General features: G+C 43.2%; 1 protein-coding gene across 1 annotated transcript in view; it reads left to right on the plus strand.

Annotated features, from left to right (window-relative positions):
* Positions 1-26,441, plus strand: part of LOC139746517 (uncharacterized) — an 867,914-nt gene that overhangs the window by 238,708 nt on the left and 602,765 nt on the right. Inside the window, exon 2 of the mRNA XM_071657834.1 lies at positions 5,173-5,225. Within this exon, the coding sequence (XP_071513935.1) occupies positions 5,219-5,225 (7 nt within the window). The 5' untranslated portion in view covers positions 5,173-5,218. The remainder of the gene's footprint in view (positions 1-5,172; positions 5,226-26,441) is intronic.

A 26,441-nucleotide genomic window follows, 5' to 3' on the forward strand; every position in this document is an offset into this window, starting at 1 on the left:
GACGAGTCTCGGATGCCACACCCTTCTCTCTCCCGCTGCATCTCAGTCCGGGGGGGTCAGATTGTCACTTCCTCGCGACCTCCTGCCGTGCCCCAAGCTCCCCCCGGCTGCAACAGATGATGAAAGACCTCTTTAGGTCTGCAGTACCGAGGGTTTTCTTCTGTCCGCCTCGTGGGCGCCGCCGCCAACACCGTCCGCGTAAACACAGGCTTTCACGCGAGGCTAAGAAAATGGACAAAGTAAACATTCCAACGAAGGGGCGTGGAGGACACGGGCCTGTGGGGCCTCTAGAGTACATCCTTTAATAACGTACCCACAAAGGAGGCATGGAACTCTTTCCATACGCTCCTCGCTTCTGAATATTATTTTCTTTCTCTTCGCTCGCTTAAGATTTTAGTTCCACATCTAATCAAAGCCACCGACAGTATCTAGTGTTATGACACCAACTTGAATTTAGACTCAACTTGTGCCGGTGTTACGTACGTGAAGGATCCGGGGAATAAGATGCCGGGGAATCCTCCTTGAATCCAAAACATGTCTTGTATAACAAACGAGAATCCTCGATTACCCTCATCAGTCACCGAGAGATTATTCGCTCTTGAGATATTGCCAGTGATCGGAAAAAGGGATATCAGTTGGTAGTTATCCACCCATATCCACATTTGTAGACGTGCAGACTCTACTTACATGTACCGTTGTCCTCAGGGCAGTTAACTGACCCTGTATGACACAAAGGAACGTAAAGGTGACGGAAGACATCTCACCTGTTCAACCCAGAAGCAATCAAGTGATCCTACCTTATCAGGCATATCATACGTTATCCCATTTTCGACTGACCTGTAGGGAATACTTTCATCATGTTGAGCTGGTACCTCTGCCGCCCCAGACTGTGTGTGTGTGTGTGTGTGTGTGTGTGTGTGTGTGTGTGTGTGTGTGTGAAAGCAGCAGATGCCGTCCATATCTTTGTGTCTGTCTGGACGTTTCATCTTGGCTGCAACATATAGACGTATGTGTTCATTAGGTTAGCATCATCTTGGGGCGCGCGTTGCCACAGTTCCATCTGGCAGGATGGGCGTGGTATTGTCTCATACACACGAGGGGAGGGGAGAGAAGTATTCCTTCATAACCAAGGACCAGCACAGCTTGAATCCAATTCCACCTCCCACCCCCACCCCCTCTCTCTCACCTGCCTCCCATTTCCTCTCTCTCTCTCTCTCTCTCTCTCTCTCTCTCTCTCTCTCTCTCTCTCTCTCTCTCTCTCTCTCTCTCTCTCTCTCAAGGTTCCATGGTAAAATCTCATTGTAGGACTGTACGTACTCTTCTCTTTCACACTCAACACACACACACACACACACACACACACACACACACACACGTTCTCTCTCTCTCTCTCTCTCTCTCTCTCTCTCTCTCTCTCTCTCTCTCTCTCTCTCTCTCTCTCTCTCTCTCCCCGCCATATTTGCTGTCATTTCCACCCAGTGTGCCACTTCCCTTTCTGCCATTTGGTTTCCCCTTCCCAGGCCCTCCAAGCCTCCAGCTCCGCCCACCGCCACCATAGGTCGGGTTAAGGAGGATTTAGCTTAAGATGGTGTGTATGGCGTCGCTTGGTACGCCTCTCTCTCTCTCTCTCTCTCTCTCTCTCTCTCTCTCTCTCTCTCTCTCTCTCTCTCTCTCTCTCTCTCTCTCTCTCACAGACAATCACTATACTTTTGCTCATTCTGTCTTGTTATCTCGCATCATTTCATTCCGACAGGCGTACTCTGCAGTATCTGAAGAAGGCAGAGTAGAATGAAGTCAGAAAGGCATATTTAGTTATATCATAAGTCAGCCTTTTGGATAGAAAATAAGGGGGTGGGGGGGTGAAATGACCTAGGTCTCTCCTGGCCGGTACACGAGATCCGTCACGCTAATTCCGCCACACACACACACACACACACACACACACACACACACACACACACACACACACACACACACACACACACTGGCCTGTTGATGCATCAAGTTCAGGAACCTTCCTCACCAGGTCGTCACCTCATTTCAAGCAGGAGGTTCCCTCTGTGTGTTTCTCCCACGACGGGGGTTGATGAATTGAGTCTCTCTCTCTCTCTCTCTCTCTCTCTCTCTCTCTCTCTCTCTCTCTCTCTCTCTCTCTCTCTCTCTCTCTCTCTCTCTCTCTCTCTCTCTCTCTTCTCCTCCTCCTCCTCCTCCTCTCCCAGGCTCTCACCTTTATTTACTGTCATAATGCTCGCTGGCCGAGGATTCACACTGATGGCCGTTGTGTACAGCATATGGCTTGTGGGTCCTCTCTCTCTCTCTCTCTCTCTCTCGTTCGATCTCTCTCTCTTTCTCTGCCTACCTCCTTTATTATCACCGTTTTTTCCATTTAACTTTATTGCTCCCGTCTTTAGTAATATCAGTTCTCCATTCATCGTCCTTCTCTTCCTCACTTTCTTCATACAATATATATATATATATATATATATATATATATATATATATATATATATATATATATATATATATATATATAGAGAGAGAGAGAGAGAGAGAGAGAGAGAGTGTTAAGATCTGTTTCTACGCCCACTCATATGATGTCTACGTGCACGTCTATCATCCGTTTTCTCCCTTGTTGTCCTCTTAAACATGAACATCCATGTTTAACGTCAACTTACTTGCTTCTCGACATCACTCATGTGTATTTCTCTCATTTTGTTTATTATTTTACCCCTCTATTGCTCATTCCCTCTTTTGATTATCCAGTTCCTCCTTTATCACACCTCCCCTCATTTGCTTTTGTTTTTCCTCTGAAGGGTTGGGGTGTGATGGCGCTGGCAACAACAACACAGTAATATATATATATATATATATATATATATATATATATATATATATATATATATATATATATATATATATATATATATATATACACTTCGACGCAGTTCAGTCGTTCTTCGCAAAAAGGAGATCTGTAAGACACACAGGCGTAGTTTATTACATACAATGAATATGGGACGACAGGCAGACAGATGAAGAGATAGACATATGTGAATACATGTGGAATGCTTAATACGTTGCTCCATGACGCTGAATTCTTCTTCGATGCGCGTTCAGTCTTCACCAGAGACATGAAAATCGATGTATTTGCGTATATGACTGTGAACGCTTTTCGGTAGGATTATAATCTAATATGATTATAGTAATCTCCGCACAGTGTACCGAACGCGTCTGGGTCCCTCCCTCGCATTAGAGAGAATCCACCGTAATTCCGCTTCAGACTCACTGGACTAATTACACCTGGGTAACACACACACACGCACCTTAAGTGGGTCGCCAGCACACACACCCCCACCACGTACACCTCCTATAGGTACTCTCACCTTCATAAGATCGTGCGATCTAGCTGTTTCCTGGGACGAGGTTAGTGGAGCGCCGTGCCGAATTTCACTCATTAGCCCCATTTCCAGGCAGTGGCGACCCATGTAGCTGCCTCGCCATTTCTCAAAGGCACGGCGCTTGGGGGGACTCCCGAGACCGCTGTCCTCCGAGCAGTGTAACGTAATAAAGCACCAGGCAGGTGGAGCTGGTGTCCTCTGCTGGTGCGGTTAATCACGCCCGCCCGCTCTGACCCCCGAAGGAAATGAGGGAGGATGATGAATCATGCACTCCTGAGAAGGAGAAGCTGTGAGGACAAGGCCATTGTACAGCATGAGGAAGGTGGGGGGGTCATCTTACAGCACTGGGGAGTCCATTTGCAGCACGGGAGAATGATACATTATGCACCTCTGAGAAGGCAAGGCTGTGAATCAAGGCCACAGAACTGCGTGAGGGGTCGCTTTACAGAATTCGAGGTCATACTACAGCATGGGAAGTCATTTTACAGCATGGAAGGCCATTTTACAGTAGGGAAAAGTTATTTTACAACATGGGAGGTCAATTTACAGCATAGGAGGTCAATTTACAGCATGGGAGGTCAATTTACAGTAGGTGAAAAGTTACTTTACAGCATGGGAGGTCAATTTACAACGTGGGAAGTCATTCTACAGCATGATAGGTCATTTCACAGTAGGTGAAAAATTATTTCACAACATGGGAGGTCAATTTCCAGCATGGGAGGTCATAATACAGCACAGGAGGTCATTTTACAGTATGGGAGCTTTGGGCATGACCTCCTGCCCTTATATTGTTGCCACCCACGTTAGGCTTTTACGATACAGTTTTTCTTCTGGAAAATCCAGGCCTGGCGTCATAGGCTGGACACAGCCAGCCATCCAGCCTGCCAGCCAGACCCGATAACAAATGGCTTAATCAGGTAAGTATCTGGTGAGGGAGGTGGGAAGGACGACCCCCTTAAGTTTACGATTCAATTAAAAGGTTAAGGTATAAGAATGCTTACATTATGTTACTCATTTGAGGACGCATAATGTCTTCCATTTTAAGTTAATGGTTACCTTCGGGCGGTATCGTAGAGTTATGGTTTTTGCGTCAGAATTACTCTAGGTCATGTTGGGTATATATAGAAAAAGTGATTGAAATTGAAAGGCCAGATGTTGGAGCATTCTGTGTAGGGGTAAAGATATGGTACATATACACAGCACAAGGATGAGAAACGCGGCAACGCCAGTGTAAAACTCTCTCCTCGCAACACACAAATGATAATGACACACACACACACACACACACACACACACACACACACACACACACACACAATATCCCTGAACTTCAATAGACTGACATTGAAAGAAACACACACACACACACACACACACACACACACACACACACACACACACACACATGTACGTTCCTCATTATGTCGGCGTATGTGTCATGACGACTAATTATAATCATAATCATTTGTAGGTGTGCAATCGAGCGCCAGAATGATAATCATTACTGTGAAAATTAATCTTTTTTTTTTTTAGGGAGAGATCTGTTGCAAAGTTCATGTGGACAACATCATCGGCGCCGGATAATGCTATTTCAGCAGACTGGAATTTAATGCCCTCATCTCTGTTCATGACATATGATAATATACCTGATTGCTCTCTCTCATTTACACTAATATTAATCAGATTTACTCCGCATGTATTTCCATGCACCATGTCGCGACAAAAAAAAAGAAAATGAGTATGATTCTTTTTCCCTTTTTTCCTTTTATTTTAGACCCCGGGAGGCGAAGAGTGCAGAGGCGAGACTTCAGGTCTTCAGTATGAGAGGTAAGGAAGTGCACGATGTTATGATGTCCCACGACACACCCACAATATTGCGTGAAATTGTTTTCGTATTACGAGATAGAAAACGTGTGAAAGGGCCTTAATATTGCATGAATTATTTTCGTATTAGAAGATTGAAAGCGTGTAAAGGGGCCTTAAAATTGCATAAATTATTTTCGTATTACAAGATAGAAAACGTGTAAAGAGGCCTTGAAAATTGTATAAATCATTTTCGTATTACAAGATAGAAAACGTGAAAAGGGGCCTTAAAATTGCATAAATTATTTTCGTATTACAAGATAGAAAACGTGTAAAGGGGCTTTAGAATTGCATGAATTATTTTCGTATTACAAGAGAGAAAACGGTTCTGTCATGTAAACAGCCACAAAATTTACTTATTTTGGTACGAGATAGAAGACGTTACTGCCATGTAAAAAGGCGTAAGATAACACAAATTATTTTGTGTTACAAGTATTCCGGAATATAAAAGTAACATCCCGTAACGGGACATAGAATTACATGAATTATTTTCGTAAAAATAACACTACTATTCAAGTGCCATGCAATTACATATTGTCGTATTGCAGTATAGAAAACGGCACTACCTTCTAAATAGCCTAGAATTACGTGATTTACTTTCGAATTACGTGATAGAAAATGGCACTAACGTGTAAGAGTAGGCCCGTAAAGTGACACAATTACACGTACTTTGCTGGGGGCTAACATTTTTCCATCCTGTCTTCCTTTTTCCGCGGCGTCACAATTACCAGGAAGCTGGGTGTGAAGAGAACAGTGAGGTGGGAGTGAGTCGGCTCCGGCACTGCGCTCTACTTCCTCCTCATCTTTCTCATTAACCTGATAAGAACATCACACGTTCGTCTGTGTCCCTTGTAACCTGCTTCTCTCTTGCAATTTTTTTTTTTTTTCCTTTGTACCGTTATACAAATACGAGTTATACTCGCGTTTTGGTTGACTCTCTCTCTCTCTCTCTCTCTCTCTCTCTCTCTCTCTCTCTCTCTCTCTCTCTCTCTCTCTCTCTCTCTCTCTCTCTCTCTCTCTCTCTCTCTCTCTCTATCTATCTGTCTCTCTCTCCTACTTTTATTTCCACTCTTTCGCTTGTAGATAATCTCATGCGCGACTGTTCGCAGTATGAGGGTAGTATGCACATATGCATGTGAATGCCTGCATACATGTATATCCGTCTATGTATGAGTAAGTGAGTGTGTGTGTGTGTGTGTGTGTGTGTGTGTGTGTGTGTGTGTGTGTGTGTGTGTGCGCGCGCGTGACCCAAGCATGCGCTCACTTTTATTTGCAAATGAGATTTGTTAAAAGATAAATGTTTTCGCATTCAATGATGATAGTATTCCTCAAACAAGAGCAACAGTTCTGTTTACGGAGGCAACATTTCTAGGAAAAAAGAAAAATTCCCCTTATATCAATTTTTATCGTTCACGATTTATATATATATATATATATATATATATATATATATATATATATATATATATATATATATATATATATATATATATATATATATGCAGGATGGAGGCAGCGGCGTGAGTGCTACTTGGCCGCCACAAAGGCCATTCGTGTTGCCTTCCTTCACCTTCGTCACATCATCACTGAGGCTGTGTTCAGATTTCCAACACCTGAGGCGATTTACTCGAGGTTTTGTGTGTGGGGTTTAGGCGGGAGGATAAGGAAAACTAGCGTCGTGGAATCCTTGCTCAGCCTCTCACGGCGAGTGTCTCGTGGCTCGCTAATGCTCTAAGTCGGATTATTATATATAGAAATACACATTTCGTTACTCATTGTGAATATTTCATTAAACAAGTGATCATTCCACTCTGACTTTTCACCGTGTTTCACGTCACTGCCTTACTATAGTGTCCATATTTCATGATTTAAGTAAGCTAGATTTCATTATACACTAGCGTAAATTCGTTACGTTTTGTTCTCTTTGTTCATCCAACTTTTGGTTCATTATGTTGCACTAGAGAAGATTAATACATTGCTCCATGACACTGGACAGCATTGGTACATTATTATGTTACATTGGAGAATGATATTACAATGCACTGATGCAAATCAAGCCAATCTGATCATAGTATCTAGTATCACGACATCCTAAGGCAACAGAGGAGAGTGAGGGAGATAGATTCACCCCTGTTTTCAGTTCAGGGCAGAAGACCCGCTCGTAAGGAGTCACCGACGTGAAAGGTTTTTCGTCTCCCGCTCGTAGTGATGGTCTGTGGATTACGAAGACTTATAACCCTCAGGGGTTACGAAGGACTTATAACCCCTCATCTTTGACAAGACCGACGAATGATCCTGCGCGAGACACACAGTGTTTCAGCGTTCTTGGAGATGGCTATTTCCCCTTCCCCTCCTCTCCCTTCCTCTGTTCTAAACTTACTGCACAACAGAGTTGACCAGTCCCCCCCTCCAGCGACCTTACTGTAAGCGTTAGCAGAACCAGACTCCAAACAGGGAAGCACAGCTAACCCATGTTTGCTCCAAGGTGGTTCAAACCACAGGACCGATGACACTAGGCTCTACCCTTGAACTCGCAGGACTGAAGGTGTTTCTTACGTCTCAGGTTCATAACACGAAGGGGTGGGGTGAAGAGGCTTGATATAGCTAGGTGTGACTCCACTTGACGACGTATTTTCTCAGCAATCAAGTTTGCCAAGTCGTGCAAAGTTCCTCAGTACATCCAGATTCAGCTAACATGGCGTCTTAGCTTCGCCACTTCTTTGTATATAAACTAAGTCTATCTCATTCTCGAATCTCTCTTGACGGGGTGATCATTACACGAAAGTGCACTTGGGAACTTATCGTGTTTCACTTTCCTCGTGGTTCTCAGCAAATACTAGACCAAGCGCGCTACTGTGACCTATTGCAATATATATATATATATATATATATATATATATATATATATATATATATATATATATATATATATATATATATATATATATATATATACCTTCATTTGCTAGGTCACAAACCTACTCAACCGAACACCTCAGAGCGTTCTACCCTGACATATAACAACTGACATTCAAAACATTGGCACAAGGGGGGGAAAAAAGGAAATGTGCAAAAGCTAACAAAAACACCTCGTGCACCCTTGAAATTTGTCATGCAGGTTACCTGTGTGTTGCTGTCACCCACCCACGCTATGAAATAACAACGGGGTCTTTATTGGCACCAGGTTATTCGTGACGCGTTACAAACGAACGAGTCAAATTGCCCACAATGTGCGTGATGCAGACGGGAAATCGCGCGCGAGCACATTGCGCCATACACGCCACCTTTCGAAGGAACAACTCACGGAAGCAAGAAGAGCTAATAAAGGTTTTATGTTGATAAAGTGAATGTTACAGAGAGAGAGAGAGAGAGTGAGAGAGAGAGAGAGAGAGAGAGAGAGAGAGAGAGAGAGAGAGAGAGAGAGAGAGAGAGAGAACTAGATAACAAGGATGGATGTCCTGTTTTGTTGACTGACACACCAGGATATATATATTCATAACACCACGACTTGACCCTAATGACAAAATAGCGACCACGCTAACAGCACATCGACCACGATAACAACACAACGACCAGGCTAACAACAGTGCAGCCGCCCTGATAGATACAGGGGCCAGGCATACAGTCTAGAAATACACCATCCGTGTGGTGGAACCGGTTGTCCGCGACGACCACAGGAGCAGAGCCACTGCTGTATGCGCACGCCAGAACGACCACGCTGACTCCGTCAGGAGAGTAACGGCAAAGCAGGACGACCTCGTTTAACAACACAACGACCAGTGTTAACAACGTAGCCATCGCGTACACCGCGTAACAGGCAACGGTAACCACACAGTTGCCACATTGACGCACAGGCGTGACAACCGCGCGAACAACGCGGCCACCGCGTTAATGATAGCAGGGACATGGGCGGTGATGACCACATAGCCACCACTGTAACAATGATAACAACCACGTAACTCACCACGTTAACAACATGATGGAGCCACTCAGGCACTGCACTGACAGCATGATGACATAATGACAGCATGATGACAGCATAATAACATAATGACAGCATAGTGTCGACAGAATGACCGCATTATCAACACACACACACACCTACACACACACACACACACACACACACACACACACACACACACACACACACACACACATACACACACACACATGCACACGACACCCCGGCTGGCATCGCAAGGACCGCGTTTAAAAAACGCCAAAATCATAATGAATCGTAAAAGTCACTTTAGGGATGACAACAATCGGATTTGGGTTAATTAAAATGTAACTTTTTAAGGAGCATGATGTTCTAATTAATGACACACCACACACTTACAATACAGAATACTGCGTCAGTAACCCATTTTACGTATACAATAAAATGTGTGTTTTTTTTAGGGCAGATAAAACTATAGTTGGGGTTGAATATCTTTCTATAAAAATTAGGTACATATTTTACAAAGTATTTTTTTCACAGTATTTTTTCATATTAGTTATTATTATGCAGTTAGCTTTTGTAGGACAAAAAATATGACATTTTTATCATAATAATAGCAATGAAAATGAATATATATATATATATATATATATATATATATATATATATATATATATATATATATATATATATATATCGTAATAGCATGGCAACTGATAGTCGTGGCTATATTGTTGTTTGTAAATTCAAGGTAGTGAATGAGTCAAGTGAACGGAAGAAAGACGAGAAATGTGTGTGTGTGTGTGTGTGTGTGTGTGTGTGTGTGTGTGTGTGTGTTGACCCGTTTGGTGAGAGTGGAAAGATTTCAGGAAGAACGAGAGGAAGATTCGCTGTACGCACGATCCGCCCAGCCCCTGCGCCCGGCAAGTGGTAGTCGCTGTGTGTGATGAAGTGATGCCTCGTCTGTGTGACCAACATACGTAGCTCTGACTCTAAGCCAGATGCAAGAGACCTTTGTATTATGATATTAGTATTTCTATCTGCAGTGACATAATTTTTTCATTTTCTCTTTTTATGTCACTCAGCATGACATAAACCGTTCGAATCACTGAACTACGTACAATCTCAGTATTTTTGGCTAGCATTATCATTTCTCCCCAAGACTTCCCCTCTGAAGTTTGGCATTGTTGGAGTGGCCATGTGCTACGTTGGTGCTGGGTGCCGTTCATCAGTGCCATCTGCAGCCTGGCATCACACTCCTGCCCAACACACACACGAGTCTTTGATGAATTTCTGTACCTCGAAGAGTATGCGCATTGCATCACTCACAGTAGTTTTGCCTCCCTCAGCGTCTTATATATAAAAGGTCTATATCAGGTTGATTCCAAGCCTCGTCGCCAGAAAGCCGGTCTAAGATTTCTCTCCCCTCCCCCACCCAACATCAAAGCTTCCTATATCTTGTTTGCAGTCTGTTTTGTCGATTGGGTCTCCGCTTTCCTCTGACGTTCTCATAAACATCGACAGAATGTTGATGGAGGATTTTCCAGACTGCCGTTTGATTCGCTCTGTCACTTTACCCCGGGGCGGGGGGTCAGGACACCACGTCTTCTCTCCTTCCCATGTGGCAGCAGACATTCCATGTTGTGTGTAGTCTCTCGCTACATGGAAGGACCGATTGCATCTTTTCCCCTCCACATCCATGGCCTTCCTGGTCCTTTATACCGCTGCTCAATACAGTATGTTTCATGTTTGTGTAATCTCTAACGGAAATTTTAGCTCGATTATTTTTTTGTTATATTATTTTTGGATAACCTGATTGTCGGTTGTACAACGAAGAACTTTACATGCCACAGTGAGATATATATATATATATATATATATATATATATATATATATATATATATATATATATATATATATATATATATATATACATATATATGTATATATTACCTATTGCCTGTATACGTCGTTCTAGTCATTATTAACCGCGTGAGCACATTCATAACTGTCAAGTTCTCTGGTAAATCCTCCTTACGTATAATCATTTGGTCGTTAGTGTCATGCCATGTGGGTGCGAGTGAATATCCTGGGTGATGAATAACCTGTAGAATATCTTGAATTTCCACCTGAGGCAGATTTACCTACCCGCGCCATCATCACGAAAATTTGTGGCGCGTACATTGAATTACTGGGAGGAAGTTCACTGCATCTCATATTTAGTTTTAAGTCTTTACAGAAAACCGAAGTAAAATCCCGGGTAAGCATTATAGATGGGGAGGGGGGTTGTTTGGAGTACGTGTGGTGCTGTTATAGATGGGGAGGGGGGTTGTTTGGAGTATGTGTGGTGCTGTTATAGATGGGGAGGGGGGTTGTTTGGAGTATGTGTGGTGCTGTTATAGATGGGGAGGGGGGTTGTTTGGAGTACGTGTGGTGCTGTTATAGATGGGGAGGGGGGTTGTTTGGAGTATGTGTGGTGCTGTTACCGCCCTGTCGTGCTGGAACTTGATGTTGAGAAGGTTAGACGTTCCGTTTCACCTTCCTAACGATACCCGTTCATCACCTTCGTCAGGAGGTAACCAAAAATTTGCACTCCATCCTGACGAAAAAATACTTCATCATGCGTTTCTTGATTCATGAGACGCATCCCTCCATGTCTTCACCACAGTTCCAGAAGTGAGTTAACAGAAGTTTACACACAAGAACGACAAGGGAGACGTTGAGTTAGAGCATCTGCCGGTGTGGAATCAACTACAAGAACAAGCACAGTAACAACTCAGGGACCGCCCTTACAACAGTATAACTTCATGATGAAGACAACAATATATTAAAAAGTGATAATATATATATATATATATATATATATATATATATATATATATATATATATATATATATATATATATATATATATATATATATATATATATATATATATATGTGTGTGTGTGTGTGTGTATATATATAACAACAATTTAAGTACAGTATGAAAATAATCCATCCACCACATTTAAATACAAGAGGAGTAAAACACTGAACCAACCACATTGAAAATACCAAGCAACTGTATCGACAGAGCGACTACAGGGAAGAGAACACTAACGCTACACAAGTAAGGCACAACGAGCATTCAGTCTAGCATCAATACTCGGTAACAGACGTGTGACGCCGCAGCGAGAGCTCAGCAGAGACGCACAAGAAACATTCGAGAACCTGGAGGCTACACTGACAACACAGCACAGCTGACACGCTGAACTACACACCAACCACACTGACAGTCCAGTCGTCACGCTGACATGGCAACGACTGTGTAGGACAGACATAACCCGCCCCGCATCCCACCAGGCAACACTGACAACACGGTGACCATAGACACGACGGGACTGGCTAACGTCGAGTATGTAGAAGCCACATTAACACTAACCATAGACGGAGGAGTAGCTGTAGGAACGTCAAGTACTGACGTTAACCACATGACCAGACGTTTTCCATCACCCGTATGAATAGTATTTACGTCCAGTCCATAACCACACCTGGAAGCACCATGTGCGATATATATATACACACACACAAGCGTGACTTCAAATATTCGTAAAGCATCGCTGTGAGAGCCTTCCGAAAAGAAATCGTAAGACTTTAAAAAGAAAAATGGAGCGGCAGGGAACACCCGACCTTGTGATATTCCTTAGATTAATCGAGTGATCTGCACGCTTTTAGTGCCGAGGGTCTCTGTAATGAAGATGGATGCGGGCGTAAAAAAGGTCATTCCATCCGTCGAATTCGCCCAGTCGGGAGCTGGTGACTGCGTGGCGCGCGTGCTGTGTGGTGTGGCCCGCAAGTGTGGCGGCCGAGTGGACGCCAGGGAGCCATGCGGCCCCAGCATTACGCCCCACCGCCTTTAATTCCCGCGTCACGTGGTGGGTGAGCTGGTGGGGAAAATATGTGTGGTATAGGGGGAGCGGGAGAGGGTAATGCAGTGAAGAGGGTAAGTGGAAGGGAGGGAAAGGGGGCACCTGAAGTTGTAATTGAGACCGGGAATCGAACCAGCGACTTAAAAAACTTCAGGGGGTTGAAGTACCTCACCAACGCTGCGCTGAACGATAAACAAAAGCGTTATTGTGAACCAACACGCCGGGCCAACACCTGAACTAAGCGAGGCCGGGACTCGAACCGGGAACTTAACGATGATTTCAGTTGTCGAAGTTACCTCAACTACGTCACGTGGGGCAGTGAGCAGAAATCATTGTGACCACTCACTCTATCAGCGCACTTGGGGGGGAAAAAAGACGTTTACGAACGTAATGTCCTTAATTCATCCAGCACACCATTTGCAGGACGTTATAACGCATTAATCAATTAACGTGTATGAGCAGCTTCCCAAAATGTTTCCCCGCAGGCAACATTGTCAACGACAACTAGACACGGAAAGGATATAATTTTTTTTTTAATGTTTCTATATATTTTTTTTCTCTCTCCAGTCATCTCTGAATGCACTTTAAAGACTTTTGTTAATTCACAGACTGAGGTACATGGTCGCTACAAAACTCTGGGTTTCGAACCGGGGGTAAAATCATTTTGCTTTCGCATTTTCAATTTTGTCATGTATATTACTACTTTTTTTTCGAGTTAATTATGCCACAGGCAATCCCACTGCATTAAGGGATGACGGAAATAATTAGATACTGTGTATTCAGCCAATATACGCCTGCTTTATATCGGCCCCGTGTTATACAACGAAACATATGCAAACAATATGCGATATAGTCATAGTCATATTCCCTCTCCTTCTGTCTTTGGTAGTCAGTTCGTATTCATCAACGGCAAAAGGTATCAAAAACAACTTCGAAAGCTATCTGATGGGATGAATTATTTTTCTCTTTTCCTTTTTTTTTCCCCTTGTCCATCTGTGATTCTGTGCGAGCATAGGATATCTTGATAGCGGATATGTTAACGTATAGATAAATACCAGGTACGTGGGTGATACCTGCAGCATATATATATATATATATATATATATATATATATATATATATATATATATATATATATATATATATATATTTTTTTTTTTTTTTTTTTTTTTTTTTTTTTTTATACTTTGTCGCTGTCTCCCGCGTTTGCGAGGTAGCGCAAGGAAACAGACGAAAGAAATGGCCCAACCCCCCCCATACACATGTACATACACACGTCCACACACGCAAATATACATACCTACACAGCTTTCCATGGTTTACCCCAGACGCTTCACATGCCTTGATTCAATCCACTGACAGCACGTCAACCCCTGTATACCACATCGCTCCAATTCACTCTATTCCTTGCCCTCCTTTCACCCTCCTGCATGTTCAGGCCCCGATCACACAAAATCCTTTTCACTCCATCTTTCCACCTCCAATTTGGTCTCCCTCTTCTCCTCGTTCCCTCCACCTCCGACACATATATCCTCTTGGTCAATCTTTCCTCACTCATTCTCTCCATGTGCCCAAACCACTTCAAAACACCCTCTTCTGCTCTCTCAACCACGCTCTTTTTATTTCCACACATCTCTCTTACCCTTACGTTACTTACTCGATCAAACCACCTCACACCACACATTGTCCTCAAACATCTCATTTCCAGCACATCCATCCTCCTACGCACAACTCTATCCATAGCCCACGCCTCGCAACCATACAACATTGTTGGAACTACTATTCCTTCAAACATACCCATTTTTGCTTTCCGGGATAATGTTCTCGACTTCCACACATTTTTCAAGGCTCCCAAAATTTTCGCCCCCTCCCCCACCCTATGATCCACTTCCGCTTCCATGGTTCCATCCGCTGACAGATCCACTCCCAGATATCTAAAACACTTCACTTCCTCCAGCCTCTCACCATTCAAACTCACCTCCCAATTGACTTGACCCTCAACCCTACTGTACCTAATAACCTTGCTCTTATTGACATTTACTCTTAACTTTCTTCTTCCACACACTTTACCAAACTCCGTCACCAGCTTCTGCAGTTTCTCACATGAATCCGCCACCAGCGCTGTATCATCAGCGAACAACAACTGACTCACTTCCCAAGCTCTCTCATCCCCAACAGACTTCATACTTGCCCCTCTTTCCAAAACTCTTGCATTTACCTCCCTAACAACCCCATCCATAAACAAATTAAACAACCATGGAGCAACCAAACCGTTAGTTTGCACCTTCAGCACACAGTAAAAGCTCTGTTGCATAACTAGTTCTACAAAAATATTCTTAGGTTTCAGTGTGACTAGGTGAAGGTCACTGGAAATATTCTGAATATCATCTTGTCTTTCAGTGTAGATGATGTTTGTGACGTGGGATTATAATAGGAGAGGTTTTTTTTTGTTGTCGCTTCAGTATAAACCTGTTGTATAGAATTCATGAAATTGTACGACTTGACTAATGTATTAGTCACATGCCTACGAATGTTATCGAGTACTCGCCAGCGATCTTTTAGAAAAGGTGGTAATCAGTTCATGTGCCTGGTTCTCAGGATCCCTCACAGTGTCTGAGATGAAACAGGAGAAGCTTCGCCAGCCGTACGTCCGTACGTCCGTCCTCTGAAACGGGTATTTATTAACGACGAGATGTAGAATGATGTGCTTGAGGCGAGATCTGATATGGTATTTATGTCTCAAATGATTTTGAGCAGAAATCAGACTCTGGTTTATAATTCTACATTTTTCAAAGAATTTAGGATAATGTACCTTTTTTTTTCGCCTGACTCTGAAGCTAAAGCCTTTGTCTGTTTTCTTTTTTTATGCGTGTGTGTGTGTGTGTGTGTGTGTGTGTGTGTGGTGAAACTGACTGGGTAGGAGACCCGCTGCAGACAACAGAGGAGTGGATAGTTCAAGTTGATAATTGGTAACGGGATCATCTTAATGCTTTTCTTTATATTTATATTTTATGTATGTATATTATGTATTGTGATTTGTTACACACCATTCAGAATATCCTTCATGAAAGACAGAAAGCAGAAATACCTTTGCTACACCTTATATATATATATATATATATATATATATATATATATATATATATATATATATATATATATATATATATATATATATATATATAATTCTGCCGTATAGAATGTGATATATCCAGGTGAATTATCCAATTCCATTTGCATGACATGAATTATTTACATCACGAAGGTTATCAGAGTGTGTGATCGCCGGTAAGTGTTGGGGTAATGAGTACATGCTTGGCATCATAAGTTCATTATTTTCCTAGATTTCCTGTTTTCAGTTCGTACAGACATGAATTCTTTTTTTCAGCTCACATATTTCATCAATCTCAGATGTCATGAATGAAGAAATGAGTTTATTTACATAAATATACAGTTTGGGAAAGGGAGGCGAAGAAAAAAACGAAATGAAAGGATTTCGTTTTACCCAAATCATGAGCTGGTTTAAAGAAATACACACACACACACACACACACACACACACACACACACACACACACACATATATATATATATATATATATATATATATATATATATATATATATATATATATATATATATTTTTTTTTTTTTTTTTTTTCATACTATTCGCCATTTCCCGCGATAGCGAGGTAGCGTTAAGAACAGAGGACTGGCCCTTTTTTGGAATATCCTCACCTGGCCCCCTCTGTTCCTTCTTTTGGAAAATTAAAAAAAAAAAAAAGAAAAAGAGAGAGGGGAGGATTTCCAGCCCCCCGCTCCCTCCCCTTTTAGTCGCCTTCTACGACACGCAGGGAATACGTGGGATGTATTCTTAATCCCCTATCCCCAGGGATAATATATATATATATATATATATATATATATATATATATATATATATATATATATATATATATATATATATATATATATATATATAATCTAGGTTGTATGCTTTCGTCTCTGTAATGTGCAATATCACCTCAAGCACCACAGCACTATACTGATATCGTGTGACAGCCAATGCAACACTACACCAGAGTGCTCTCCCAGTCCTAACTCCATCACTGTACCCCTACACACCAGGGCCATCTCCACACTCACACCCCTCCGTCGGTCGACCCAGCACTCGTCGAAGAAGAAGAAGAAGAAAAAAAGGAAAATGAAACGGTCAGATTTACGATATCGGTTCTTTTATCAGTCTGTTTGGTCATTTTCCCTCTCATAATTCTCTCTATATTTCAATTAAGGTCCGGTCTTGATGTGGAGTCTTGTCTGTGACTGGAGATTCCAACGTAAAGAAAAATGTTTAAAAAGCTGGACTCGGGTGATTTGGGCCACGGAGGATGATTTTAGGACACGTGTGTGTGTGTGTGTGTGTGTGTGTGTGTGTGTGTGTGTGTGTAAAGGTTGCATCAGATTAGGTTAGCTGCTCCCTGAAAAAAAAAGAAGAAATAAATCACTGGTTTACACTATGATACTGGAATTTATAATCCTGGTTAGCTTGGTTTAAATTAGGTTACGTTTGGCCGGGGTCAGGTTAGTTTGTGTGTGAGGGGGGTAGGTAGGTTTAAGCTGGCATGAAATTATGCTGTGGTGAGATAAGTTTGTACACTTCCTCCCCCCCAAAGAAAGATAAGTTTTTCACTGACAGTATCGAAAAGTTATACTTTGAAAAACAGAAGAAGAAGAAAAAAGCTACTCCATACCCAGGGATGCCTCCCTTCCACGTAGACAGGAAACCATTAGACTCATACAGACTTAACCATTGTAAATGGCATGTCAAAAAAAATCATTCTTTGAACCTTTGCCGCGAAAAGATGTTCAACGTGAATGCCAAAAATTTCTGATATAATTTTTTGTATTTCCTGGGCATGACTAACGGCGTGTCGCACAGGTAATCATATTCAATGAATTATTGACTTTAACGTACTTGTGTGTCTACTGTTTTTGTAGCTTTCGTGTGTGATACGGTTAATTACGTTTATTGAATGATCAAGGCGAACGTTATTGAAACAGATTTTTTACAGTATGCTAATTCAGTCGAGTCACAAAAAAAGACATTTCAAATACTTCGTCGTAATGTCCAGGTGAAATGATGAATTGACAGTAGGCAACGGAGCTCTCAAAGGTCACAGGTCACAGGTTAAAGCTTTAGGCAACGTCTGACACCGCTGGAGGGAGTCGGGTCGGGTCTCCAAGCTCCCTACCTTCAGGCTTTTGCTCCCTCACCGTGTTGTCCCATATCTGAACTCCCATATCTCCTCCCTGGTCCGTCTGTCATTGGTGATGGACCGTTCTCTCTCTCTCTCTCTCTCTCTCTCTCTCTCTCTCTCCCTCTCCTCGTTCCTCGCAGCGTCCCCAAGGGTTTTGTTTTGTCTCCTACACTCCTCTTCCTGTCCTCCTTTCCATTTGAACAGGTAACCAAATGTGGTGGTAAGATGACGGACGATTCAACACTCCGACCTCCACTTGTTTCAAGCCTATACTCATCTTGTCTCTCTCGCCCTTCCTCTACAGACTTAGGTTTGGACAGGTTTTCCGCAGTTGGTCAAACGTAAGCTATCAAGCTTAACGTCTCTATAAAGATCTTTTTCTCACCGTTTCTTTCTCTCTAAAGCTCCTCCCAACTTTCCCTACTGCTCTGCTGGTTCTGTAATTCCACAGTTCAACACACTGAACATGCATGGTATGGCCGTAATATATAGTGTACCATAGAAACCCCCACACGACACAAATACCAAAGTCTACCACAAAAGGAAAAAAGGGGGAACTTCTGTATAGATGCCCTAGATTTGTCTCTCCTGAGGGTTTGCTTCGGTTAGACCAATGGAGATATAGTATAACACGTCTGTGGTAGTCTTGACTCTACACACTTGGTAGAGTCGAGTCTAGAATAGGCGGACTTACCAATTCTCCCAGACTGACGTCAAAACTTGACCCCTGTATCCCTGCGCCGCAGTGTTGGTCCTTCTTCCCATTTTGTCTCCTCCCTAGAACCGGTCGTCTGAGTGCCCCTGACCGCTCCCTACACCACGCAACACTGGGCAGGCCGCTGCATCACATGGTTACCGCGTAGCCTTTTCATTAGCTTTGATCTACCATTTTCTAAAAATGCAGAGTGTCCTCCTCCTCCTCCTCAGGAACTCTTAAGAATATCCTGTACCGTTTTCCTCACTTGTCTGTTGATGTAACTTTTTATACTGCTTCATCTCAGGCCAGGCCCTCGATCAAGAAGCTCTCTCGTGACCGAATCCTTCCAGATGAACAGGAAAAAGAAAATTTCCTCGTTACATTTTATGCGGCGCACAACTCGCCTTCCGCTCTCGAAACCTTCATGGTTAGTGGTTGCAGTTCGCTGGCAACTATTTGGGTTAATAAGTACATCTTTGAAACGCTGGGGATCACAGGGCTGTAGGTTAGTGATAATGATGCAGCAAGCAAGGGTCTAGGATGCGGAATGTTACACGTACCAGGAAAAGACTACGTAAAGATTCCACGTTCCTCTGAGTCAGGTTAAGTTTACAACTTGGGAGATGCAGCTGACACTTTAATTGCAAGTGGTTGCAGCTTAATGCCGTGTGTGTGTGTGTGTGTGTGTGTGTGTGTGTGTGTGTGTGTGTGTGCGTGTGTGTGTGGGATTTAACATCGTGTGTTTATTTTCTGATCAATGTGTACATTGCATGTGGATTGTCTGTTGCACTGTTTTGGTATCTTGTACATGATGTGTCTTACGTATTTTGTGTGTGCCTTATGTTACATCTTTTGTATTGTGTGTGCATCATGAATTGTGCATGGAATGTATATTGTTGTATGTATTCATCACATGTGTTCTCCAAGTGTTGCTTATCATATGTTTTGTGTATTGTATGTGTGCTTTCCGCATTGTGTATGTGTTTTCGTTGTGCATCTGTACTGGGTTTGTGGGGCATGGAATGTCATTCTTCCCCTTGTGTGTTCGCGTGTGTAAGACTGCTTATGTATGTATATGTGTGTCCAATAGGTGTGACTGGGTATTTTCCTGTGCTCAGAAGTATCATTACATAGGGCGTATGTGCGTGTGCATGAGTCCACACCGCCATATATACACACATTTGTATGTAGTTTTGTGTGTGTTCATGTACACATGAAACTTGGTGGTTGTTATTTAAATGCGAGTGGAAGGATCCCACATGTTTCTAATATTTTCTTTTCATTTCCAGTCACCTTTTCCGTTTATTACCTTTTGCTTCTTAAGTTTACTTCTCTTTTTCTTTTCGTGGGCTGAGTCCTAGACGCCCCAGCTCGGTCCTGGTCGAACACCACAGACCTGGTGTGAGAGCCAGACGGTATGCCAGCGCCGCTGTTCCCCTGCCCGTCACCGAGTGATCCATCACAGGCTCCCCACCAGGAATTCCGGTGTGATTACTGTATCAGCGTCATCAACAATATCATTTTCCCCAGCACGTGAAATCGAGTTATGTTCCTGACGATGGCTTGGCTAACCTTGTTATCATTAATCATACGTTGATTATTTATCATTTTTTCCCCCACTCCCGTCATCATCTCATCTTTTAATCCCCGTGCATCAAGATTGGCCAATCTTTTCCATGTTGCGAATCCTTCTCAGTTTCACGCGAGTGTGTTGCCTTTGGCCATAGGTTCTCCTAAAGTCACCACGGAGCTCCAGAACTCCGCCACTTACCTGATTAATCTCGGCGGTGCAGCGTCTTGCCTCTCGCATATTTTTTTTGTTGTTGTTCACCTCCACCACAAGTTGCAGGATACAGCAGACTCCTCTCACACAACATCTAGGGTGTGGTGAGAAGGCCCTGATGAACTTTTTTTTTTTCTTTCTATTTTCTCATGAATTGTGGCGGAGGTGCGGTGTGGCTGAGGGGGTAAGACATCGTGCATAACATTAACCACAACGTGGATGTTCAGGAAGGAACCGGTCTGACGGACTGCCTGTCAAGTGCGATTACAAGGGACGTCCTTGACGATATGTGGTGTTACGGAAGGTTGCAAGCACCACACACACACACACACACACACACACACACACACACACACACACACACACAGACCTTCCCAGGGACTAATTTCTTGATAACTTGAGGTCGGTAAAACTTCCGTTGTCGCTTGGAAATGATCATTTCATATTACTGTGGTCTACAGAGTCGTATGGAATTAAGGGTGTGGCGGAGTAGACGTTTCACCACTCACGCCTCTACCTCAGGCGAACTTGCCGTCCGGGAATGCTGTGAAATGACGCGTCCGAAATGATGGAAAAGTCCGCAGTGACACTGGACAATATCGGGTGGAAAGAGTGAATCTGAATCGGTGTGTTGCGACAGAAATGTGTTTTCCTTTTCTTCGTGTGTGTGTGTGTGTGTGTGTGTGTGTGTGTGTGTGTGTGTGTGTGTGTGTAATGCATGTGTAAGAATCCGCTTTTGGCTACATGCTTTGATATGAGTCCTTGTCCATGATACAGTATCATATAATACATTGTCAACCAGCGTACACTGTATTTTAGTGTATGCTCACTTTTGCGTAAGTAGAAATCCCAGTTTTATGAGAATCAAGTAATGGCATCATGTGCTTTTATGTACTCTGCATTATAAACCCATAAATTCTCAGAATAAAGTCATATTTCGTTAGGAAGTATATATATGTAACATACTGGGTCGATGAAAACGCATGGCCGCTCATGGTAGGACGGAGCCGCTAGTGAGTGGTCGTTTAGATATACGACCGTTATATCAGGGTCGGGTCGCTAGACATAGAGAGAGGGAGGCAGGTTGGTCGCCCAAGAGAGCCATTCATTAAACGCCCGTGGCCTTGATGAAGCAGGTGGCCCTGACGGGTAAGGACAGGCCACGGACGGGTGTCCGCGGGACCGGAGTGACTGATACACGCAGGCAGACTTTCCAGACGAGTGAGAAATTATACGAGGGAAATATGAGCGTCAGACGTGTTCGACGTATCAACGCGGCTCATATGCTCTCGGCGCCTCTGCCACCGGGGGGAGGGTTGTACGTACACTTCAACGCTCGGCGCCTCTGCCACCGGCGTGGGGGGTTGTACGTACACCTCAACGCACGGCGCCTCTGCCACCGGGGAGGTTGTACGTACACCTCAACGCTCGGCGCCTCTGCCACCGGCGTGGGGGGTTGTACGTACACCTCAACGCACGGCGCCTCTGCCACCGGGGAGGTTGTACGTAAACCTCAACGCACGGCGCCTCTGCCACCGGGGAGGTTGTACGTACACCTCAACGCACGGCGCCTCTGCCACCGGGGAGGTTGTACGTACACCTCAACGCTTCACACAGGACGCTCAGTAGTAGACTCGCCCGTCAAACAGTGTGACGTATTAGCGCCAGAATTGTGTGGAATTAAACTTTAATGTAAGCTCCATTTTATATTCATGTGTTCCAAAGGTCACTGACATTTTCTGTGTTTCAACAATGAAGTGTGTCTGTGTGATTAGCATTTATGATTAGGATATGTGCATTAAGGGGAAAGAATTATACACTGGGGCACCATTTCTTAACTAATATATATATATAATATATATATATATATATATATATATATATATATATATATATATATATATATATATATAGATATCATTACCATTATTATTATACTTAGTCGCTGTCTCCCGCGTTGGCGAGGTAGCGCAGTGAGCGCGCACTTTCACACATTATATAATGCCCTCCTGACAACAGGGTTTGCACCGCTTTTAGAGCAGGTGACAATTACTGTAGTCAGTCGTATGATTAGAATTTGCAGCTGTGACAGCAAAGTCCACTTTTCTCAATTTCAGGCTCTGACAACTGGCCATTGTCCCATTTCCTACTACCCTGAACCTTCTGTGTTTGGTGCAAAGTCGTTCGTGCATTGCAGCTACTTCGTCTCACGTGTTTTCGTCCTGTTTCCGCCAATTTTTCCAACGGAATCTACTATTTCGCCTTAGTGAATGGTGTTAGGAAAATCGTCAGACAGTGTGCTACATTCTCTTATCTTATATTGGTCATTGATGTATATACATGCCTTTGTGCCGTGATAGCAGTTGCTTTTGTGTGCTTACACCTGGCACAAGTTCTGTTGACCTTCATTATCGTGGATGCTGTTGATTAGGCGCTTCATTGTGTGTGTGTGTGTGTGTGTGTGTGTGTGTGTGTGTGTGTGTGTGTATTCATCACTCTTCAAAAGACCTTAATTACACAGGCGAAGTCAAGCAACACAGGTTTATATTGTTAAGCTTAGATTCCTCTCTCCCTCTGTGCGACTAGTGACACCTGCGCCATTCTGCGTATTCCAGCTCTGTATGTAGGCTATGTCTCTCCTCATCATTAGCATCAATGGCTTTGCCATCGACCTCTTCTTTTTTGTGTTTTCGTGAGGATCGCTAGAAGTCCAACTGGTCGTGGTGCTGAGCTGTCCTTTAGTTCGACCCATTGCTCCTGAGATCTCATCTGCTGTTGTTGTTTGCTTAACGCCATTGGTGGTGTTCTCATCAGATTGATTATATGACTCATGATCGTGATTCTTCTTCCGTTTCAGTTCCCGTATCTTCCAGTGTCTTTCCTGACTGGATTTTGAGAATCGACGTTGCTCAATCCCATTTCCAGTTACGAGGTATGTCGAAATAGTCGCGAACCTAAACCTCTGCAACTATTTCCCAATAACATTCATGATATTTTTTCATATCATGAGTGTATGTATATTTGTTTGTGTTTACAGTTCTGTCCCTTATTGCATCCTCTTGCATCAAGACCTTACAAAATGACACCAAACAAAACTGTGTAGTGTTGATATCTGCCTTCATCGTTTTATGGACTTTTTTTGTCCGAGGAAGTATTGCGCTCACTTCATATATATATATATATATATATATATATATATATATATATATATATATATATATATATATATATATATATATATATATATATATATTAGTAAGGCAGCAAGTTATGCACTTTTGTTTTCAATTCCTTTAATGCCTACTCTTGCTTATACGAGTTCGCTGTTGAATAGATTAATAAACATTATTCATAGCGCATTTCACGGGTTGATACAACGTCTGAAGCTACTGAAAGACCGTCCTTGTGGGGTTTTACTGATCAAGGGAGGAATTCTTATAGCAAAAATAGTTCCTCAAAAATTACCATGATAGGAGAGCTATGATTCTTATCCCGCCAAAACCCGAAGACGTTAAAATCTCTCTCATTTTCAAGGAAACAAAAGTATTTGCTCTCACGTCAGTTCACCATAAAGCGTGAGTAATTAACGTGATGGGTTTTAGTTAGCTAAATGATCCTGCGTAGGTTTTTTTTTTTTTTTTAACAGACGTAAATCCAGCCGTGTTCTCACAGGATATGACGAGACGAACATGTTTAAACCGAGCGACGTTTAAAACCGGATCTCGACGGTGCAGTTCCTGCTGTCACACACACACACACACACACACACACACACACACACACACACACACACACACACACACACACACGATTCCCTGGATTACAAAGGCGGAGTCAAGGGTTGCCTGGAGGGGTAGAGTGGTGAAGAAAGACCACCACGACCTGAAGCAAATTAAGTGGGCCGGTCAGTAATGCGGATCCTCTGTGGTATAGATGGTCGACCGCCCCCGCCCACACGTCATCATGCGTTACGAGGGGCGGCGCTCCCGGGTCGTGATTCATGCCACTCTACCTGGGAAGTGCACGGAATATTATAAGACGCCTGGCGAGAGCGTAGGCGCCCCAGGAGCGCGGGGGTCGGGGGGCGGCGAGGGAGGAGTAGACTTTCAAGTGTGCGTATGAGAGAGAGAGAGAGAGAGAGAGAGAGAGAGAGAGAGAGAGAGAGAGAGAGAGAGAGAGAGAGAGAGAGAGAGAGAGGCGTGAGGAGATATTATGGATAAGAATAATACATACCTTGGAAAATTATTGCCTGAATCACTTCAAGACTGATGTAGGTTCAAGTCGTCTCATGGATAACATTCATGATTGAACTAGAATTGTTCATGTTATATTGTGCGTCTCCCACAACAGTGAATGTCAACACAGATTCTGTAGTTACCGTTATCATCGTAAACATCCAGTGGAATTTCCCGAAAGTTCCATGACTTATTCCAGGGATAGATTAACTCTCAGAACTAGTGTGTGATTGAAGGCTTTTACCGGAACTGGGACTAATGATTTCCAAAGGTTAACACGAGCCCATTATCGTACCAGCACTGTCAAATATACCTTTGAATATCGAGCCAGAACGAAAAAAAAAAAAAAGATATGGGGCACTTATCAAGGTCATTCCCTCAGTACCCCAACTTTCCTCCCCGATTTTCGCTGAAGTGCGCAGCGATCGCTGGGGAGCCTGACATCATCGCCACTCGGGTCGAGCCAACACCCTGCGACGTTATATATCATGAAATCGAAAGTTGTCGGCTGGATCCGAACGTCCGAACAGTTTGGCTGGTTTATGATGAACTCTCTTCTTCCTCCTTTTTTTCTGTGTCCTGAAATCACTATCGCATATCTCAAGTTATTCAAGGTTCGCGAGGCAGACTTTAAAGTCTGTTGTTCGCGGGTCTCCCACTCAAGTCAGTCTCCCCTGCTCGTTCTAGGTCCTCAAGCCATCCGTTTTCTTTAAGTTCCTTCCACTGCCACCCAGCTTTTCATTTTCCAAGCCAGCTCTTCTTGGCCTCTCGATCCATATCATTCTGAGGATGTCCTGCTGCGAGGAACGGTCTCCTTCAGGAGTCCAGTGGAAGTTCTTCATGGCACATCTCCTCCTGCCTACCATTCCTTGTACATGACCGTGTCACCTTGCCTGGTTTTGTGTTTTCCAGTCGTGTCGCCGGTGATAATGACAGATAGAAAACAAACAAACGGTGAGCTGCTTAGACACAGAGGAGTTATAGTTTGAGCAAAATCCACCTGTCTGGCTTTAAGCTACGGGCTGTTTTTTTTTTTTTTCTATTTTATTCTGGCATGAAATCCAACACGAGAGCTCGAGTTTCTCTGGTACTAATTTTGTTGTTATTCTCCACCTCTCCTCACACCCCTGCGTCTGGTGCCTCCCTCACACACACTCTCGTGTCTTTTGTCTCGTTCCAGCGCTGTGAGAACTGAAGCGTCGTCGGCTTTTTCACTAAACCAGATGTCGATTCGTTGGCGTTAACGTAATGTGAAGACTCCATATGCTTACAGTTCACTGATTTTGAGTAAATTTACATTAAATTTACAGGTTACGCCGATAATCAATTTACAGATTTTCTGGTGATGCTGT

Source organism: Panulirus ornatus, chromosome 65, assembly GCF_036320965.1.
Source record: "Panulirus ornatus isolate Po-2019 chromosome 65, ASM3632096v1, whole genome shotgun sequence".
NCBI classification, from domain to species: Eukaryota; Metazoa; Arthropoda; class Malacostraca; order Decapoda; family Palinuridae; genus Panulirus; species Panulirus ornatus.